The sequence below is a fragment of the Loxodonta africana genome, chromosome 16 (assembly GCF_030014295.1).
Source record: "Loxodonta africana isolate mLoxAfr1 chromosome 16, mLoxAfr1.hap2, whole genome shotgun sequence".
Taxonomy (NCBI): Eukaryota; Metazoa; Chordata; class Mammalia; order Proboscidea; family Elephantidae; genus Loxodonta; species Loxodonta africana.
In genome coordinates, this window is record NC_087357.1 from 73366554 (window position 1) to 73386246 (window position 19693).

The window sequence follows — 19693 nt, forward strand, 5'->3', positions numbered from 1 at the left end:
AAGGTACTTATGAGCCCAAGAGCAGAAAGGGCCACATAAACCAGAGACCACATCAGCCTGAGACCAGAAGAACTAGATGGTGCCCAGCTACAACTGATGACTGCCCTGCCAGTGAACACAACAGAGAACCCCTGAGGGGGCAGCAGAGCAGTGGGATGCAGACCCCAAATTCTCATAAAAAGACCAAACTTAATGGTCTGACTGAGACTAGAAGGACTCTGGAGGTCATGGTCCCCAGACCTTCTGTTAGCCCAAGACAGGAACCACTCCCAAAGCCAATTCTTCAGATAGGGATTGGACTGGACTATAGTATAGAAAATGATACTGGTGAGGAGTGAGCTTCTTGGATCAAGTAGACACATGAGACTATGTGGGCAGCTCCTGTCTAGAGGGAAGATGAGATGGCAGAGGGGGTCAGAAGCTGGCCGAATGGACACAAAAATAGAAGGTGGAGAGGAATGTGCCGTCTCATTAGGGGAGAACAACTAGGAGTATGTAGCAAGGTGTATATAAATTTTTGTATGAGAGACTGACTTGATTTGTAAACTTCCACTTAAAGCACAATAAAAATTAAAAAAAAAAAAACAGCATGATCAGAACACTAAAAAAAAAAAAACACAGCCAATGAAGACCTATGGATCACAACGGTCTGATCCCATTGTACGTGGGGTCGCCATGAGTTGGGGGCCTACTTGACGGAAACTAGCAACAATCACAAGTCTGAGAAACCCACCATCTTCTACTTGGGACACTGAAGCCCACGGCTGGAGGGGTTGGGTTGGGAAGATGAGGTACTGGTGATCTGCTCCCTTTGTGCAACCTAAGGACCATGGGCTATTTCTCCAGCTGCCCTGAATACAGAACTAGAAAGCAGGGGGTGAATGGAGCAGAAAGGAGTCTGGGTAGGCTTCAGGAAGACCTTTATGTTCTAAAGAGGTGCCCAGAACCAGAGAGGGAGCAAGGGTAGACAGGGTCCTGTGTAGATCTCTGAGATCAGAAGAGTAATTGGGAGGTGGGTAGGGTCTGGGTGCTGAAAACATGGTGGAGAACTGGGTGGTGCAAGTGCAGGAGAGATACAGGAGAACTCTGGCATCGAGCAGGGCTTTAGACATCATGGCTGGTGGCAGGAGCACATTCGGGAACCTGTCCTCCTTTCCCGTTGTGAGAATGGTGGAACAGGGCTGGGACGAGAATTCGCTAAGTGTAGAACTATAGCTGCAGCCAAATTTTCTTCCTGAGGCTGTAGCTGGGTCTAGAACTGAGGGGAGGGAGATGCAGAGGTTATAGGCTTGGCAGAGGTGCAGGAAGGTCCAGACAGCCACAGGTGCCAGGTCTGACCATGGCGAGGTTCAGGTGAGCTCCCACAGCCTTTCTGCTGAGGAGGCAGGACAAGCCAGCCTCACAAGCTCTTCCATTTTATACTTTCCACCCCCTTCCTTCTTAGCCTTTCCACTCTTTCTGGGGTCTGAGAACCTGGATAAGCTGCAGGAGAGGAAGGCCTACAGGAGTATTGCCTAAGCCAGGTCCTGGTGAGACCTTGGGTCAACGAGGGGTTCCCAGTATCTTGGGGAGTGGGCCTGGTCTCTTTCAGCCTTCATTTCCAGCCACATACATCCCTCCTGCCAACCAACCACTGAACTGGTCCCATCCTATGTCACCAGCCTTTACTTGACCCCTTACTTCTAACTGTAGCCTTGCCCCCTGCCCAGCCCCTCACCTGACTTCTCACTTTAATGGCACCCAGCCTTGCCCCCTTACCCCCCAACCTCCTGCCCAGCCCTCACCTGGCCCCTCAGTTCCGGCCTGCACCCCACAACTGCTGATCCAGCTGGCACAGCTGGTGGAGGAAGCCTCGGTTGGGGAAGACCCATCGGTGCTGCCGCACAGTGATCACCGCCTGGCGCAAGGACAACTTCTGGCGCAGCATGAGGTAGGCGAGGACCAGCGTGGCAGAGCGGCTCACACCCACCACACAGTGCACCAGGACCTTGGCTGAGGAAGACATCCTAGTGAAAGACCCTTCTCTACCAGGAGACCCTCCCAGGGGCTGGGATGGAGACCCAAGTTCCTTTCCCTTGTCTACCTTGGGCATACTCTGTGACCCTGTGGCCTTATGGGCCTGTTTCCTGATTTGTCAAATGGGTAGACTAACATCTGTTTTGGGATGAGGTCCAACTCACATGACTTACAAGACCCTCTAAGAGCTTCCCCTGCTGAGCCCACCTCTCATCTCAGGTGATTCCACCCTAACTCTCAGCTCTAGGAACACTGGGTAGTTTTCAGTTCCTTGAAGCTGTCATGGTCTCTGCCCTCCAGCTTTGGCACATGCTATTTCAACTACCTGAAAAAGTTTTCCCCTGCTCTTGGTCTGACTAAGTTCAAGTCATTCATCAGGTCTCAAATGAAACAATGTTGCCTCACATGGGCTTCCCTGACCACCTCAGGGTATTGCCTGAATCACAGAACAGCTCATGGCTTTATGCATGTGGTCCAGTGAGTACTGTTGTAGAGAAAGGTCCCCTACCTCTCTGATCCTTGGAGTGAGTTGAGTGCCCCACTCTTCACCTTTGCCTACGGTAGCACTCACGACACTTCACAATTTGGCTGTCTTTCCATCACACAGGTAACAGTTTCATGAGGCAGGGGCCCTACCTTGCTTTCTTCTGGGTTCCCAGTATCTAGCTCAGAGCCTGGCACATGGCAGATACCCAGTAAATGGCTGGTGAGTGAACGGATGAATGTTAAAGTGCTTGGGATGTTAAAAAGTGCTGTGTCATTCCCATCACATTGGTGAGGAAACTGAAGTCCAGAGAGAGGTGGTAGTTGCCCAGGGTCACGTAGCAAGGGGCACAGCTGTCTCCCTGAATGAACTCTAGCTTCCCCGAGGTCTTTTGTCGTACCTTAGGTATTTGAAGTTTTTTTTTTTCCCCATCTGAAAGTACTTTGGGGCAGAGGTGAGATATCCAGGTACCAAATGGATTTTCCAAAGCTAAGTGATTCATAAAAAGAACTCTTTTGCTATTTGGGAGGCCTGGCTTCCAGCCGCAGAGCTGCTCCTAACTCATAGCCTTGTATTAACATGACCTTGTATTCTAGGGCTTAGTTTCCCCATCTGTGAACATTAAGCAAAGAATTAAAAAAAAAAAAAAAAAAACCTGGCCGGTTTAAAAACCAGGAATGGGAGGGCACTCATGATTGGGGGGAAACTGGGTATCCCCCCCTGACTGAGCAGAATGGAATCTGGGAGAAAGAGCCCAAGTCTTACCCCCAGGTGTGCTGAGGGCGCAATGGATGAAGTCAGCTGCGGAGGAGAAGTAGGCACTGATGTTGAAGTCAGGGAGGTCGTGGGCTGGCACCCCCAGGTAGCTCACATTGCTGCCATAGAAGTCAGGGCCGCCCTGGCAGTAGAGGCCCCCGTGGGCCGCGTTCAGCACATGGGTGATGCCCAGCTTCCACAGCTCAAAGCGGTTATTTGCCGTGGCCCTGGAAAGGGCAGGAAGGGTGCTGGATGCTGGCTGGGCCATGAGTCCAGGAACGAGGCTTTGCCTGGACCTCTGCTTCAGAGGGATGGGGCCCAGCAAGCTCCAGCTGGAGTCTGCAGGCCACAGCCCCACCCCAGTCCTTTCTGGTGGGAGGGTTGGTAGTGCAGGGAGTTACCTTTAGACCCTCTTTGGTTTCTGAGGTAAACTGCCCCTGCCTTGGCCAGGGCAGGAAAGAAAAGATTGCCTCAGCCCTGGGACCCAGCTGCCCCTCCTTTCCTGTTCATCTCCTCCCACACATATTCCACATCTCCTGGCCACCACTTCCTAACTGCTTCTAATTTGCAAATGTTTAAAGATGACATCTTACCTGATTCACATTCAGTCAGGCTTCCCCACCTACTCCGTGACCAGATAAGGGAGGATGGAACCAGGACGAGGGGCTCTCTGTCCACCCCAAATCACCATTCCTCAGGCGTCTGCCCTCCCGGGCTCACCAGTTATACCAGATCTACCAGAAAACTTCAGGGGCCCCTGGGAAGCACCCCACTTTCAGGCAGGTAAAATCCCTGCCCTGCCGCCCCCTGGTGGCCGAGCCTGGTCACTGCCCCGTCTTCAGCACAGGGGGTCCTGGACAAAGTCCCTGGCCTGGGATGCTCAGAACCGAACCATTTTTCCTTGTTCCCGCCCCACCCCCATCCCTGCTAAAGTGTCAAGAACTGTCAGTCCCTTTCACCATTCCCTCCACCAGCTATCACTCACGCATCTCCTATGAAAAGGTTGGGCCAGACTTCGTCCACTCGGCTGCAAGAGACCTTTCCCTCCCTCAAGAGCTCCTCCAGCTCCAGGACACTGGAGCAAGGTGCGGCTTTGGTGTCTCCCCCCAACCCTGGGAGCGAGGCCTCAGCCATGGGCCAGCCCACCGCCCCTCTGCCTCTGCCGTCACTCCTCTCTGCCTCTCCAGTGTCATTTCTTCTCCGAGATTGGCAGGAACAGGTGGGACAGGACAGTGACTCAGCAAGCCACCGGGGCCTCCAGAGAGGACAGAACCTTTACTCAAGTCACTGCCCCAGGCATCGTGAGAAGGGGAAATCAGAGCGACCTCTGTAAGTCACTCCAACTTCCTCAACCTCAGTTTTTCGTCTGTAAAGTAAGGATCATTACACCCATCTCTGAGGACTGCTGTGAGAATGAAATGAAACAAAGGATATGCTGTGTCAATCACATAGTAAGTGCTTACGAAACACTTGTTGAATTAATAAATTTAGAGCCCTCCATAAGGCTGCCTGACTCTGAGGCCTGAGTTAAAGCAGAGATCCAGGGTGGAGAAAAAAGACGTGGCTGGCTCCATGGCTGAATCGTAAAAAAATCTCTGCACGTCTAGGTGGGCCACAAACTGGGTGGGAGTCTTATGTCTGGGTTATGGGGCTCAGGGCCATTTTCCTGAGTTATAGAGTCTAGAAATGTGGACAGGAGGCATGTTGTTGTTTTTAGGTGCTGTCAAGTCGGTTTCAGCTCATAGCGACCCTACGTGCAACAGAACGAAAGGAGAGGAGGCACAGCGGATCTCACGGGGTTTCTGGGGAAAGGTTTGAACAATGGCCTTGTAGTGAAGATGCCTTATTTCTCAAAAGAGAAGGCTGAAAAGGGCCTCGTATGTCAAACGGGGAGAGGGAGGTAAACATAGTCCTAGACTTTCTGAAGAGCCAAAGAGCTTAACTGTCATCAGAAACATTTAGAGGGTTGGAAGGGAGACTTCTCTGCCTATAAGGGCTTTTGGCCCCAGAATAGAAACTGAGACAGGTCTCTCTGTCCTTCTGCCAGGGCTGGTTTTCAGCAGAAGAGATGAAATGTCTTGCCCTCTCCCAGGTGACTTTATGAAGGTGTTGACAGGGCTGGGAGGGGTATGAGCTGCAATGGGAAGAGCTCCCATGTGCCCCTAAGTTCAGCTTGGGGGGAAAGGCCACACCAGAGTGCACCATGGAAGCAGCCTGCACTAATGTCCACAACAGAACATACCAACCCCACCAGACCCCCACCCAGGTTACCCTGCAGTGTGTGAGGAGGCAGGGCTGAGGAGGGGATAGAGCCCAGGAAAAAGCTGGCTTTGGACTTGGTTTGTGCCACCTCGAGGTCTGTGTTGGGAAGGGGTCCTTCCCTCAGGATAGTATAGTAGGGTAAGACGATCATAGGTTCTAAAGTTAGACAAATTTGGGTTCAAATACTGGCTTTGGCACATATTAACTGCGGCACCTCAGGCAAGTCTCTTGCCTCTTCCATGTCGTAATATCTGCCTCGTAGAGTTGTCACAGGAGTTCCTGGGTGGTGCAGTTAACATGCTAAGCTGCTAACCGAACTGTTGGAGGTTTGAGTCTACCCAGAGACGCCTTGGAAGAAAGGCCTGGAGTTGTACTTCTGAAAAATCAACCATTGAAAACTCTATAGAGCACAGTTCTACTGACACTCATAGGGTCATCATGAGTTAGAATCAACCAAACAGCAACTAGTTTTAGAGTTGCCACAAAGATTAAATGAGATCTCATACAGCCTTGGGTATTACGGCTGTCAGACTAAAGAGGCAATAAACGGTAACAACCCCATGGGCGCTGCCCTAGCTCAGTCACTAACTCCTCCCACTTGGGGGCCTCGGGCCTGACGCATGCGCTCTCAGGTTTCCCTGCTGCGTTTTCCCTTCGCCGCTCCCTTCTCCGCCCATCTTGAGCCCCGCGTCTCTTCCGGCCTTGGCTCCGCCCCTCTGCCGGTAGGACCCCACCTCCCGCCGGTAGGGCCCCGCCTCTCGAGGCAGTTCCGGTTAGGCTTCCAGCTGCTGCCGGCGCGGCTGTGGCGGGGCCGAAGCGATGCCTGCGCGCAGCCGCCCCCGCCCCCGCCTTCACGCCGGCTCCCCGCCCCGGGCTCCGCCCCCGCCGCTGGAGGCTCTTCACTCCGGCGAGGCCCGTCGGGCGCCGGACTCCGACGGCGGCTCGGACGCCGGGTCGGAGGTGGGTCCGGAGAGCCGGGCTCCGGCCGCGGAGGTGAGTGGGAGCTGAGGCGAGGGGAGTTTGTGGGGGCGAGTGGGGGGCCAGGGCCGGGATCCGGGGGCACGGGCAGACGGCTGAGGGAGCCTGTAGTCAGCTGCAGAATGGAAGCTGAGGGGAGTGGAGGTTGTGCAGGGGGTGGCGACGACCGGAGGCTGAGGTTACGGTAAGCGGAGGCTGAGGGGCGAGAGGAAGTGGCCGACTGAGGGGCGTGTGGCCTGGAAGAGGCACGACGTGGAGGCATTCGGAGGCAGGAGAGTGAGGGGCGAAGACCGAAGAGGTCCCACGGGGCGTGGACCGGAGGAGGAGATGCTCTGGGGCTTGGCAGTGGGGGTGAGGTTGGAAGGAGCGGGGCCAGGGTGGGCGTTCCCACATGGCGCGGGGGAGCGCGGGGCTGGCTAGGTCACCTCACCAGGGTGGGGGTGGTGCCGGCGGGGGTGGGATTTAGGTTTGACTGGAGAGGCTGCGGGGTGTCGGCGGGGAGTCGTCTGGCCTAAAGGGTTGAGTGAAGCGTCGAAAACGAGAAATGGGATCAAGAAGGAAAAGGAGCCCTTGGGGATCTAATTTAGGGCTTTGACATTTTCACAGGTTGTCTTTCAAAGATCACTGGAGTAGTGTACTTGGATTTTAGGCTCTGATGTATGTGGACAGTGGATCTTTTTAAGAATCTGGTGTTGGAGGGGCAGTGTTCATCACTCATTTGCCTGGAGGACTGGAGGAAGTAGTGGAAAGGAAGTGGTGTTTGGGCAAGGTAGTGAAGAGGAGTGATTCTAAAAATCAAGATTTCTCCTAAGAGTAGCAGTGTAGTTTTTTTTTTTTTTTGTATTTCTTAAATTAGTTTATTTCAAATACCAGACAAATTTTAGATCTATTAAAAAATATGTGTATAATACATTACTTTTAAGTTTCAGAAATTAAGCTGGAAACAAAACTTTGCACAGTTGGGCTTTACAGGTGCTCGGTATTGACTTGCTCCACCCTGACGGCTTGAGTTGACTCGTGTGTTTACCACAGTGAAAACTACGGCCGATGCAAGTTGCTGGGTTAACAGGGTAAAGCTAGATATGAAGTCACCACAGTCCAGGAGCCTAACAGATCTCCCTCGCCCTGGTGATCTTCAAAGTCACCTCTTGAAAATTTGACAGATACTTTTGACAGATTTGCAGGACCAATATTTAAATACAGTTTTACAGATAGCATATGAATAATATTTTTAGTAAAGTGATCTAGAAAAATAAGGGTAGAGCATGCTTGTTGTTGACAGCTAACAGAACTGGGACAAGGCAGTCCACAGATGCTTTTTATAGAAGGCATAGTACCAAAAACGTAATTGTGCCAGGAAAAATCATGATTGCAGTGTTCGTATTCACTTCGGTAGAAATAAACTAATTTCTTTTTGTATGTTGTTAAATTATAGCATGACTTCATGAAGTTTTTTACTTTAGGCCCATGTTTTCTATTTTGTTTTACTTTTACTCTTTGTCTAATTATGGGTTTTGCAAAGTTGTTGGCCATTTCAAAACACTTAGTATTTTCTCCTGTAAACTAGTATCTGTTGTTTAATTTTCACGAGATGATAATTTGCTGATTGCAACAAGCTTTTTAATTATTTTATGTGTATAGACTATGTCATACTGTCAGATGCTCAGTGAAAGAGTATTTCTTTGAAGCTGTTAGATGGAGTTATATAATTTATATATTAGCACCTAAGAGTTATTTTATTTATTTCTCTTTGACAGGCCACTCAGTTGTAAAGTAAAGCAGTTTTAGGGTAGAGCAATTTCTCTAAGGCTAAAAAGATCTCTATTACTCCAGAAGAAGCCATTATGAGTGCAGTGGCAGAACATGCAGGCATATTTAGATAAATTAATTCTGATTTCAGTACCACTCTCCGCGTTCTGCGAAGACTCTTATTCACTTTGTACAACTGCTTGTAAATATTTTTATTTGCATGTAATTTGATCCTGGATGTTTCTTCAAAACTTTGTCACAGCTGACTTAAAGATATTTTCATGGCTTTTCTGATAATTCAGATTCGAACGTTGTTTTTTAGAAACTACTGTATTAGATGTTCTAATGAATTATTATTAGTAGTAGTAGTATTGTTTTGTTTTTGGCTGTAATAACTAGCTGTTCTTTCAAGGTTTTTACCTCCAGGCGTGATATAACATATACTGTTAATATTTGGATGTAAACTTGGATAGACGTCTCTCTTCAGATTTTACCCCCTTCATTCTTTATGAAATGGTGTGTCGTTAGTGAAGGTTCAGTTCACTTTTACATTTAAAACTTCTATAGCTTTGATAACTTTTTGGACATCAAATTGACTTATTTAAGATATGAATGCAACTGCATATTTTGCTAAATTACCTGTGAAGCTCTTTTGAAAGATTATGGTATTTGGTAGAAAAATATAGTATGAACTACTTGTAATTCTTTCAGTGGATTTAGGTTACAGAGGGAGACTATGCCATCTCGTGCCCAGATTAAACGTTTTGTTTTTTGCAAAGATTCGGTGGGCACCTAATTTTTTTCACTTTTCTCTCATGTGTTGGTATGTCTGCAAATAAAATCCCAAAACCAAACCCACTGCTGTTGAGTTGATTCCCACTCATTGTTACCCTGTGGGACAGAATCGAACTGTCCCGTAGGGTTTCCAAGGCTGTAAATCTTTATGGAAACAGACTGCCATGTCTTTCTGCCGTGGAGCGGCTGGTGGATTCAAACTGCTGACCCTTCCGTTAGCAGGCAAGCACTTAACCACTGGGGCGCCTCTTGTTTGCAAATAAGATTGTGTTAATTGTTTACAAAATGGTTTGTCTTTAATTTTTGCTTTCATGTGGCTTCTGGAACTCTTGAAACTTTCTGGAGGGTTTAATTTTGGGTTTTTTTTTTTTTTTCCTTCTCTGAGGGTATGTTGTAACACATTGAGAGGTAATAGGGCAAAAACAGAAAGAGCATTTGACTAAAGGCGGCATCATGACAGTGATTCTTACTTTAGGTCTTTTGTTTCTCTTGGCCTTGGGAAATCAGGAGGTTAACTAAAAATAGGAGCACATGGGCCAGGCATACTTGGAGGAGAAATCAGTGTTTACACGTGGTCTTGGTAAATTTGCCTGGTAAATTTGCCATCTGCAAAAGTGTAGATGTGGATTTGTGACAGACCCGTGGCGTGAATGTGCCCGTACCTCCTCCTCCCATATGTACAGTACAATCATTACCAGATCATAAACCTAGTGTTCTGGTTGAGTTTAATGATTTAATGACTTATATTTAAATGCCCTGTTACTCTACTTTATACTAGGCTCTCCCACTAATATAATCACTTACAGGATGTAACATAATGTCTGCTACCTTGTCTCTTGCTCGAGGTGATAGAAACCAGAACTTCGTTATAATAGCTTCACCACAGTGTTTCACCATAAAGCAATGTTTTGTTATATGTACACCAAAGGAGTCATCATGGTGACCCCATGTGTTATAGAGTAAAACTGCTCCATAGGCTTGGCTGTAATCTTGACAGAAGCACATCACTCACTAGACCTTTCTTCTGTGGCACTGATGAGTAGATTCAAACAGCCAACGTTTAGGTTAGTAGTCAGAATCAACTTGACAGCAATGGGTTTGGATGTTTTTGTGGGGGAATTGTATTTGTCTTGAGTTTTTATTGTGGGCTTAAGTAGGCTTACGAATTGTGGCAGAGAACGAGAGGTGATAATGTAAGTATCTATTAGCCTGACGCTTTTTCTGGTCCCTTGAAATTCTTGACCGATAAGAAATTCTAGTGGGATGTGAGAACCATGAATTCTGCTGATTTAGGGTCTTATTGTAGGTTAAACCGTGTCACACTTGAGTTATTGTAAACACCTGCAAATTTTTTATTGTTTGAAACTTTGTGACTAAATTAAATTGATGTCAGATTTATTAATATAATATTGGCATCAAAGTCAAAGATTACTGAAACAATGCATTAAAATTGGGTCCGAATCCAATATTATAATGGGGTTTGAAGTTCTGAGCCAGTTTCTCATTTTTCATTATGTTGATTTGATTTTGAGATGTACCGTATTTAAAAAAAAAGATATTAAACATCTAGCATGCCCAAATACTGTTTGAGTGATTAGAATAAGACTTGGAATTTTATGTATTTGACTTCTTTACTGTGTGTTCTGACATGCAGGCTTGTCAAGAACCTTTCACTAAACTCACCAGTAAATTTTGATAGTTATATAAAAATTAATTTTTGTTATAACGAGGATGTAAACTGAATAGTGAAATCTGCCTAATTCTTACTCATTAAGCTGGGACAGTTCTGGATATGATGTATAATTAGCCGCGGCTTGCAGTAAGAGGCTTAAAGACAAGGTGGAGCCAGAAGAAGTGTGTGTTGTTTGGTATAAGTGACTTTTCTTGTATAGTATATGAGTGTGTGTGGTCAGGGAAGCAAAAACTGCCCTAAAACTTAAGTGCAGCCAAAGAATGATGATGAAACTGAGGAGGCAATTTAATTTCTTCAAATATGCTGCTCCAAATTCCACTGCTCAGAAGTGCCCAGAAGTGGGACATAACAAGACAGTAGAAAATCACTGCTAGAATTTCAAAAACGGAGTGGTTCAGGGTCTTTGAAATTGTTCAGTGCCCTGAGTTTTGTAATTATAGCAGATTTCGTAGAGGTTTTGGAAACAATGCCCTGTGCTTACTAAGAAAAAGTAGAATATTTTTTGATAAATATAAGGAGAAAACAGTAATTTTTGGTTTGCCTACCAAAAAGGAAGGTTTCCATTTAGGATTGAGAATAAAAAGCAGGCTGATAAAACTAGATAGTCCCAAGTACTATAAACTGCAAAACTGTTGATCACAAAGTTTGGCCATAAATGCCCAAAGTAATTCTTGTTCTCTTACATCACAGTTCAGGCTTTTTGCTTCGATAAGAATTGCTTTTATGTTATGCTTTATGAATCTGTAAATTAGTGTAATTTGTCTCTATTGTGTGCATATTAGATAAGCGTCATCAGGTAAAATTGGATTTAGGCCTGTTTTAGCATGAATGCAACTATAATGTATACTTGCCCTAAGAAAAATATATTAACACTAACTTTTTATAATTTTTTTTATCTTTTCCTTTGGGATATGGGTTTTATCTTTTAGCTTTTATACATCACTTGGAAACAGTAACTTAAAATTTTTTTTACAAATAGGCAATAACTTATAAAAACAGCATACTTTGTGTTTATGAATCAAGTTTCATCAGTTGTTCTAAATTCCGCTAGGGGCACTTGAATGTATGACTTTCAAAGACAACCATGGAATTTTAGAGATAGAGGATGATTGCTTTAGACAGCTGTACTCCAGTATTCTGGAGTATTGAAAATACACACACACACAATCAAACAATCAGTCAAGTGAACTACAAGAAATATCCAGCATATTTAAATCACTATACCTGCCATCTGAATATGGACATTGGCTCTGTAAAGTTAAACAGAAAAAGTTTTGTTAGTACATCTTGTGCATTCTAAAGATTGTTGATAAATCAGAAGCCATTTTGATCTCTTGTGTGTTGGTATGATGAACCCCAGTAGAATAGTTTGTGTCTTTCCAGTTATTGGTGTCTGCCACTTTAGGAAGTTTCCCAATTTCTTCCCAAATTGCTAAAGTTCGTGTGTGCTTTTAGGTGTCAACAATAATCAGTTGCATTGACCTATGACATACTTAAAAAAAAAATATTGGCAAGTGGTATGCCCCTGTTGAAATACTTTTACTTAGTTAAATATGATATTAAATAATATAGAGATTATATGAGAAACATGTTGCAGTGTAGAATTCTGCATTGGTTAACTGCAATCACTTTTGTTATTTTACTTCTCAGTTTATGTTAGTTGATTACATTGTCGTTTTGCTGTAATTTGATCCTGAGCAAAACTTTTATACGATTTAACCAGTTATTTTCAAATATTCATATTTATTTTGTATTAACCCAAAGTTCAAGAGTTAGGAGTTTATCTTGCCTAATGGATTTGACTGTTCATTGATAGATGACTATCTGGATTTAATTTCAGGCCTAGGGCAGCGTCGTGTGTCAGAAAGAGTTGATGATGATGGCAATACTTGCTTCATTTATTGAGCACTTTCTATTTGCCAAGCATTGTTGTAAATGTATTACATGTATTATTCGATGTAATCCTCACAACAAACTTAAGAAGTAGGAACTAGTATTCTCCCCCGATTTACAGAGAGACACTGGGGGCCTAAGGAGGTTGATCATATAGCTATAAGTGGTAAATCCAGGATTTGAACCTAGGTAGTCTGAGTCCAGAGCCAGCACTCTTCCCTACTATGCTTTCTGGGTTTTATATAAGATTCTATTGGAAAATAGCTGTCTGAAATGGACTTAACTCCCTATCCTTGGTTTCTTCAGCTGTAAATTGAGGAAATTGTACTACATCTCTCAGGTCACTTCCAATTCTGACATAGTAAGAATTCTGTCATCTTGATTTACAAAACATGATGCCTTTAATGTTTAATATTGTGTATCTAAGTATTTTCTGTTCATAATCACTTGATCCATTAAAGTGTGGGGAGGGGGGAACCTTTGCCATTGAGTCATTCCGACTCATAGCGGCCCTATAGTACAGAGTAGAACTGTCCCATAGTGTTTCTAAGGAGCACCTGGTGGATTTGAACTGCCCACCTTTTGGTTAGCCATTATGCCACCAGGGTTTCCCTAAAGTATAAAGGTTTAAATCAATTCTAGAATTCCAATAAATTCTACCAAGTCACACTGTTAATGGGTGATGGGGCTGGATCTATAACAAGTCTTCTCTTGGGCTTTTTGATCTTGCTGGTTGCCTCACAATTTCCTGCCTTTTATTTAGTGTGTGTATGCACATATGGATTAATAATTGCATTTAGTCGAGCTTTTAAGTTTCAGTCCATATCTATTTAAGTGATATTCTTCAAAAGTGAGAAATAGCGGGGATGGTTCAACATTAGAAAAACAATCAATGTAATCCATCACATGAATAAAACAAAAGATAAGAACCACATGATCTTATCCATTGGTGCAGAAGAGGCATTCGACAAAGTCCAATACCCATTCGTGATAAAAACTCTTAGCAAAATACGAATAGAAGGGGAAGGGAAATCCTCAACATAATAAAGAGCATTTATACAAAGCCAGCAGCCAAAAAACCTAAATGGAGAGAGCCTGAAAGCATTCCCCTTGAGAACAGGGAACCAGACAAGGATGTCCTTTATCACCACTCTTATTCAACATTGTGCTAGGAGGTCCTAGCCAGAGCAGTTAGGTAAGAAAAAGAAATAAAGGGCATCCAGATTGGCAAGGAAGAAGTAAAAGTATACCTATTTGCAGATGATAAGATCTATACACAGAAAACCCCAAAGAATTCATGAGAAAACTACTGGGACTAATAGAAAATTTCAGCAAAGTATCAAGATACAAGATGAACATACAAAAGTCAGTTGGATTCTGCATCCCCCTTTGGAGTGTGGTGTCTGGGGTCTTAAACGCTAGCAAGCAGCCATCTAAGATGCATCAATTGGTCTCAACCCACCTGGATCAAAGGAGAATGAAGAACACCAAGGTCACAAGCTAGTTATGAGCCTAAGAGACAGAAGGAGCCACATGAACTGAGACTAGAAGAACTAGATGGTGCCCGGCCACAACCGATGACTGCCGTGACAGGGAGCACAACAGAGAACCCCTGAGGGAGCAGGAGATCAGTGGGATGCAGACCCCAAATTCTCGTAAAAAGACCAGTCTTAATGGTCTGACTAAGACTAGAAGAATCCCGGTGGTCATGGTCCCCAGACCTTCTGTTGGCCCAGGACAGGAACCATTCCAGAAGACAACTCATCAGACATGGAAGGGACTGGACAATGAGTTCGAGAGAGAGATGCTGATGAAGGGTGAGCTACTTGTATCAGGTGGACACGTGAGACTATGTTGGCATTTCTTGTCTAGAGGGGAGATGGGAGGGTAGAGAGGGTTAGAAACTGGCAAAATTGTCATGAAAGGAGAGACTGGAAGGAGGGAGCGGGCTGACTCATTAGGGGGAGAGTAAGTGGGAGTATGTAGTAAGGTGTATATAAGTTTATGTGTGAGAGACTGACTTGATTTGTAAACTTTCCCTTAAAGCACAATGCAAATTATAAAAAAAAAAGAAGTCACTTTTCTCCTCGCCCTTGGGGAGCAGTCTTGGCAGCAGCAGCTCCGACTGACTCCTGTTCCTTATGCAATGAAATAAAGGTGCCTTTCCTGCTCAAAAAAAAAAAAAAAAAAAACAGTTGCATCCCTCTACACCAACAAAGAGAACTACAAAGAGAAAATCACCAAATCAATACCATTTGCAGTAGTCCCCAAGAAGATAAAATACTTAGGAATAAATCTAACCAGGGGCATAAAAGAAAACTAAAGACACTACTGCAGGAAACCCAAAGACACCTACATGAGTGGAAAAACATACCTTGCTCATGGATAGGAAGACTCAACATTGTGAAAATGTCACTTCTACCCAAGGTGATATACAGATACAATGCAATCTTGATCCAAATTCTGATGGCATTTTTTTCACATGATGGAGAAACAAATCACCAACTTCATATGGAAAGGGAAGAGGCCCTGGATAAGTAAAGCATTACTGAAGAAGAACAAAGTGGGTAGCCTCACACTGCCTGATTTTAGAACCTATTATACCGCCACAGTAGTCAGAACAGCTTGGTAGTAGTACAAAAACAGATACATAAACCAATGGAACAGAGTTCAGAATCCAGACGTAAATTGATCCACTTACGAGCAGCTCATATTTGACAAAAGCCCAGAGTCTGTTTAACAGATGGTGCTGGTGTAACTGGATACCCATCTGCAAAAAAAATGAAACAAGACCCACACTTCACACCATGTAGAAAAACTAACTCAGAATGGATCAAAGAGGGCGGAGCCAAGATGGCAGAATAGGCAGATGCTTCCGGCGAGCCCTCTTTACAACAAAGACCTGAAAAAACAATTGAAATGAGTATATTTGTGACAAGCTGGGAGCCCTGAGCATCAAAGGCAAGCTTAGATAATGAACTGAGGGGCAGGGGGAGGAAGAGACCGTTCAGAAGTGGAGAGGACTTACCAGACCTGAATCGCGGGGAGCCCTTGGACACCATTCCCAGAGTGGTGGTGGCAGTGGTGGTCTGGTACTGTTGTTCAGCCGCAGTTTCCTCAGGGAGAAGCAACCAGCCACACAGCCTACTCACACCTCCAGAACCTGAGGAGAACAGCGCTCTTGGCAAAAGCTAACTATGTGTGTATATTTTACTGCTCCCCCCCACCCCCACCCCCAAGCTGGCTTCAGTGGCTGAATCCCTGGGCCTGAGATAGACCCTGGCGAGCGCCTAGAGTCATTCTCCGGGCCTTGGGGAAGGAAAAAATTTGCAACTGGGGGGAAAAGATAATTTGTTAGCTCCATTAACCGGGGGAGCTCAGGACAGAAGCGGTTCCTGTCCAGGCATAAACCGTCTGTGGACCTTGAGCACCTTTCCCTTCTGCATGGACCTGTGTGGGCCTATTTCAGGAGAATAGGCCCTTGTTGGCAAACTCCAACCGTTTTAGCTGTGCAGTGGACAGGTGGGTGTTTGATTTTTGCCATTGCTTTGCCTATTAAACAAGGTCCTCACCTACCCATATCAGGGACCTAAGGAATGGTAGCTCCACTCAGGTCACCCAGCCACCCACGACAGGGGTCCAAAGATAACTGGTACCTCCCAGTCCTTACAACCAAAAACTTCAGGTGCCCATGGTCCGTCTGCAGAACCCACACACCACCACGCTCTAGGGAACAGAGACGCGTTTTCCTCAGAGACTCTCGGGGGTTGGCTCTCAGCCTCCTGCCTCGTTCAGAGCGTGATCCCCTGCTGCAGTCAGATACCAGTATATACACCAATCACCCCTGCCCCTCTAAGATGGTAGGACACAGCCTGTACCACTCACTTGATGATCAGCTACCTGGAAACCTGAGCTGAATTCATACAAGAAAACTGAATGGACTCCTAGACTGATATACCTGATAACAGCTCTAGCCAGCTGGGGACATGACACCAGAGCTCCAAAGGTGAAAATAATCGAGCTAGCTCACTCAAGCAACCCATAGGGTATACCAAAACAAAACAAAGCAAGCAGCTACGACACAGTAAGCAAGAATAAACTAATACAATAACTTATAGATGGCTCGGAGACAACAGTCAGTATCAAGTCACATAAAGAAACAGACCATGATCACCTCAACAGGCTCTCAAAACAAAGAACCCAGGAATCTTCTAGATGAAAGTGCATGCCTGGAATTACCAGCTGCAGAATACAAAAGTTTAATATACAGAACCCTTCAAGACATCAGGAAGGAAATGAGGCAATATGCAGAACAAGCCAAGGAACACACAGATAAAGGAACTGAAGAAATTAGAAAGATTATTCAGGGACATAATGAAAAGTTTAATTAGCTGGAAAAACCCATAGAAAGACAGCAATCAGAAATTCAGAAGAAAATTACAGAATTAGACAACTCAATAGAAAGCCAGAGGAGCAGAATTGAGCAAGTAGAAGCTAGAATTTCCGAACTCAGAGATAAATCACTTGGCACTAATATATTTGAAGAAAAATCAGACAACAGAATTAAAAAAAAAGAAACCTTAAGAATCATGTGGGACTTTATCAAGAGAAATAACCTACAAGTGATTGGAGTACCAGAACAGAGAGAGATAACAGAAAATACAGAGAAAATTGTTCAAGATTTGTTAGCAGAAAACTTCCCTGATATCATGAAAGATGAGAAGATATCTATCCAAGATGCTCATCAAACTCCACATAAGGTAGATGTTAAAGTCACCAAGACATATTATAATCAAACTTGCCAAAACCAAAGATAAAAAGAATTACAAGAGCAGCGAGGGATAAACGAAAAGTTACCTACAAAGGAGAGTCAATAAGAATAAGCTCGTAACAAGCGGCCGTCTAAGATGCATCAGTTGGTCTCAGCCCACCTGGATCAGAGGAGAATGAAGAACACCAAGGTCACACTATAACTATGAGTCCAAGAGACAGAAAGGGCCACGTGAACCAGAGACTTACATCATCCTGAGACCAGAAGAACTAGATGGTGCCCGGCCACAATCGATGACTGCCCTGATAGGGAGCACAACAGAGAACCGCTGAGGGAGCAGGAGATCAGTGGGATGCAGACCCCAAATTCTCATGAAAAGACCAGACTTAATGGTCTGACTAAGACTAGAGGAATCCCTGCGGTCATGGTCCCCAAACCTTCTGTTGGCCCAGGACAGGAACCATTCCCGAAGACAACTCATCAGACATGGAAGGGACTGGACAATGGGTTGGAGAGAGATGCTGACGAAGAAGAGTGAGCTACTTGTATCAGGTGGACACTTGAGACTGTGTTAGTATCTCCTGTCTGGAGGGGAGATGGGAGGGTAGAGAAGATTAGAAACTGGCAGAATTGTCACAAAAGGAGAGACTGGAAGGAGGGAGCGGGCTGACTCATTAGGGGGAGAGTAAGTGGGAGTATGGAATAAGGTGTATATAAGCTTATATGTGACAGACTGACTTGATTTGTAAACGTTAACTTAAAGCTCAATAAAAATTATTAAAAAAAAAAAGAATAAGCTCGGACTACTCAACAGAAACCATGCAAGCAAGAAGGCAATGGGATGACATATTTTAAAAATTGAAAGAAAAAAATTGCCCGCCAATAATCATATATCCAGCAAAACTGTCTCTTAAATATGAAGGTGAAATTAAGACATTTCCAGATAAACACAACTTTAGGGAATTCGTAAAAACCAAACTAAAACTACAAGAAATGCTAAAAGGAGTTCTTTGGTTAGAAAATCAATAATTTCAGGTATCAACCCAAGACTAGAATACTGGGCAGAGCAACCAGAAGTCAACCCAGACAGGGAAATCCAAAAAACCAAAGCAAGATTATAAAAAAAAAAGCCCAAAACAGGGTAACAGCGATGTTATTGTATAAAAGAAGACAACATTAAAATAATAAAGAGGGACTAAGAAATGTAATCATACACCTTCCATATGGAGAGGAAGATATGGTGATACAAAGAAGTAAAAGATAGTTTTCAATTTAGAAAAATAGAGTAATAATAAGGTAACCACAAAGGAGACAAACTATCCTACTCATCAAAATAAAATACAACGGAAAAATAGACTCAGCAGAAACAAAATCAATAACAACAAATATGAGGAAAGGACAATATATAAAGAAAATCTACTCAGCACATAAAATCAAGTGGGACAAAGAAACTGTAAACAACACACACAAAAAGACATCAAAATGATAACACTAATTTCATCCCTACCCATAATTACCCTGACTATAAATAGACTAAATGCACCAATAAAGAGACAGAGGGTGGCAGAATGGATTAAAAAAACAAGATCTGTCTATATGCTGCCTACAAGAGACACCTTAGACTTAGAGACACAAACTAAAACTCAAAGGATGGAAAAAAATATATCAAGCAAACAACAATCAAAAAAGAGCAGGAGTGGCAATATTAATTTCTAACAAAATAGACTTTAAAGTTAAATCCATCATAAAGGATAAGGAAGGACACTACATAATGATTAAAGGTACAATACACCAAGAAGATACAACCATATTAAATATTTATGCACCCAATGACAGGGCTGCAAGATACATAAAACAAACTCTATCAGCATTGAAAAGTGAGATAGACAGCTCCACAATAATAGTAGAAGACTTCAACACAACACTTTCGGTGAAGGACAGGACATCCAGAAAGAAGCTGAATAAAGACACGGAAGATCTAAATACCACAGTCAACCAACTTGACCTCGTAGACATATACAGAACATTCCACCCACCAGCAACCAAGTATACTTTCCTTTCTAGTGCACATGGAACACTTTCTAGACCACACATTAGGTCATAAAGCAAGCCTTAGCAGAATCCAAAATACTGAAATATTACAAAGCATCTTCTCTGACCATAAGGCCATAAAACTGGAAATCAATAACAGGAAAAGCAGGGAAAAGAAATCAGACACTTGGAAACTGAACAATACCCTGCTCAAAAAAGACTGGATTAGAGAAGACATTAAGGATGGAATAAAGAAATTCAGAGA

At 44.2% G+C, this 19693-nt stretch overlaps 2 protein-coding genes across 4 annotated transcripts in view; one reads left to right on the top strand and one right to left on the bottom strand.

The window, feature by feature from the left end:
• Positions 1-216: 216 nt before the first annotated feature.
• On the bottom strand, positions 217-6273 carry DUSP13A (dual specificity phosphatase 13A). Its single transcript, XM_003408908.3, has 3 exons — positions 4242-6273; positions 3266-3483; positions 217-1992 (listed from the first exon to the last, which is right to left on the bottom strand). The coding sequence occupies exons 1-3, from the start codon at positions 4388-4390 to the stop codon at positions 1793-1795; spliced, it is 567 nt and encodes a 188-aa protein (XP_003408956.1). The 5' UTR covers positions 4391-6273; the 3' UTR covers positions 217-1792.
• A 113-nt stretch (positions 6274-6386) lies between these two features.
• Positions 6387-19693, top strand: part of SAMD8 (sterile alpha motif domain containing 8) — a 79331-nt gene continuing 66024 nt past the window's right edge. Inside the window, exon 1 of one of the 3 annotated variants that reach the window (XM_023547103.2) lies at positions 6387-6511. The gene's annotated coding sequence lies outside the window, so the exon portion shown is untranslated. The remainder of the gene's footprint in view (positions 6512-19693) is intronic. The other 2 variants (XM_023547104.2, XM_064269764.1) reach the window with 2 other exon arrangements.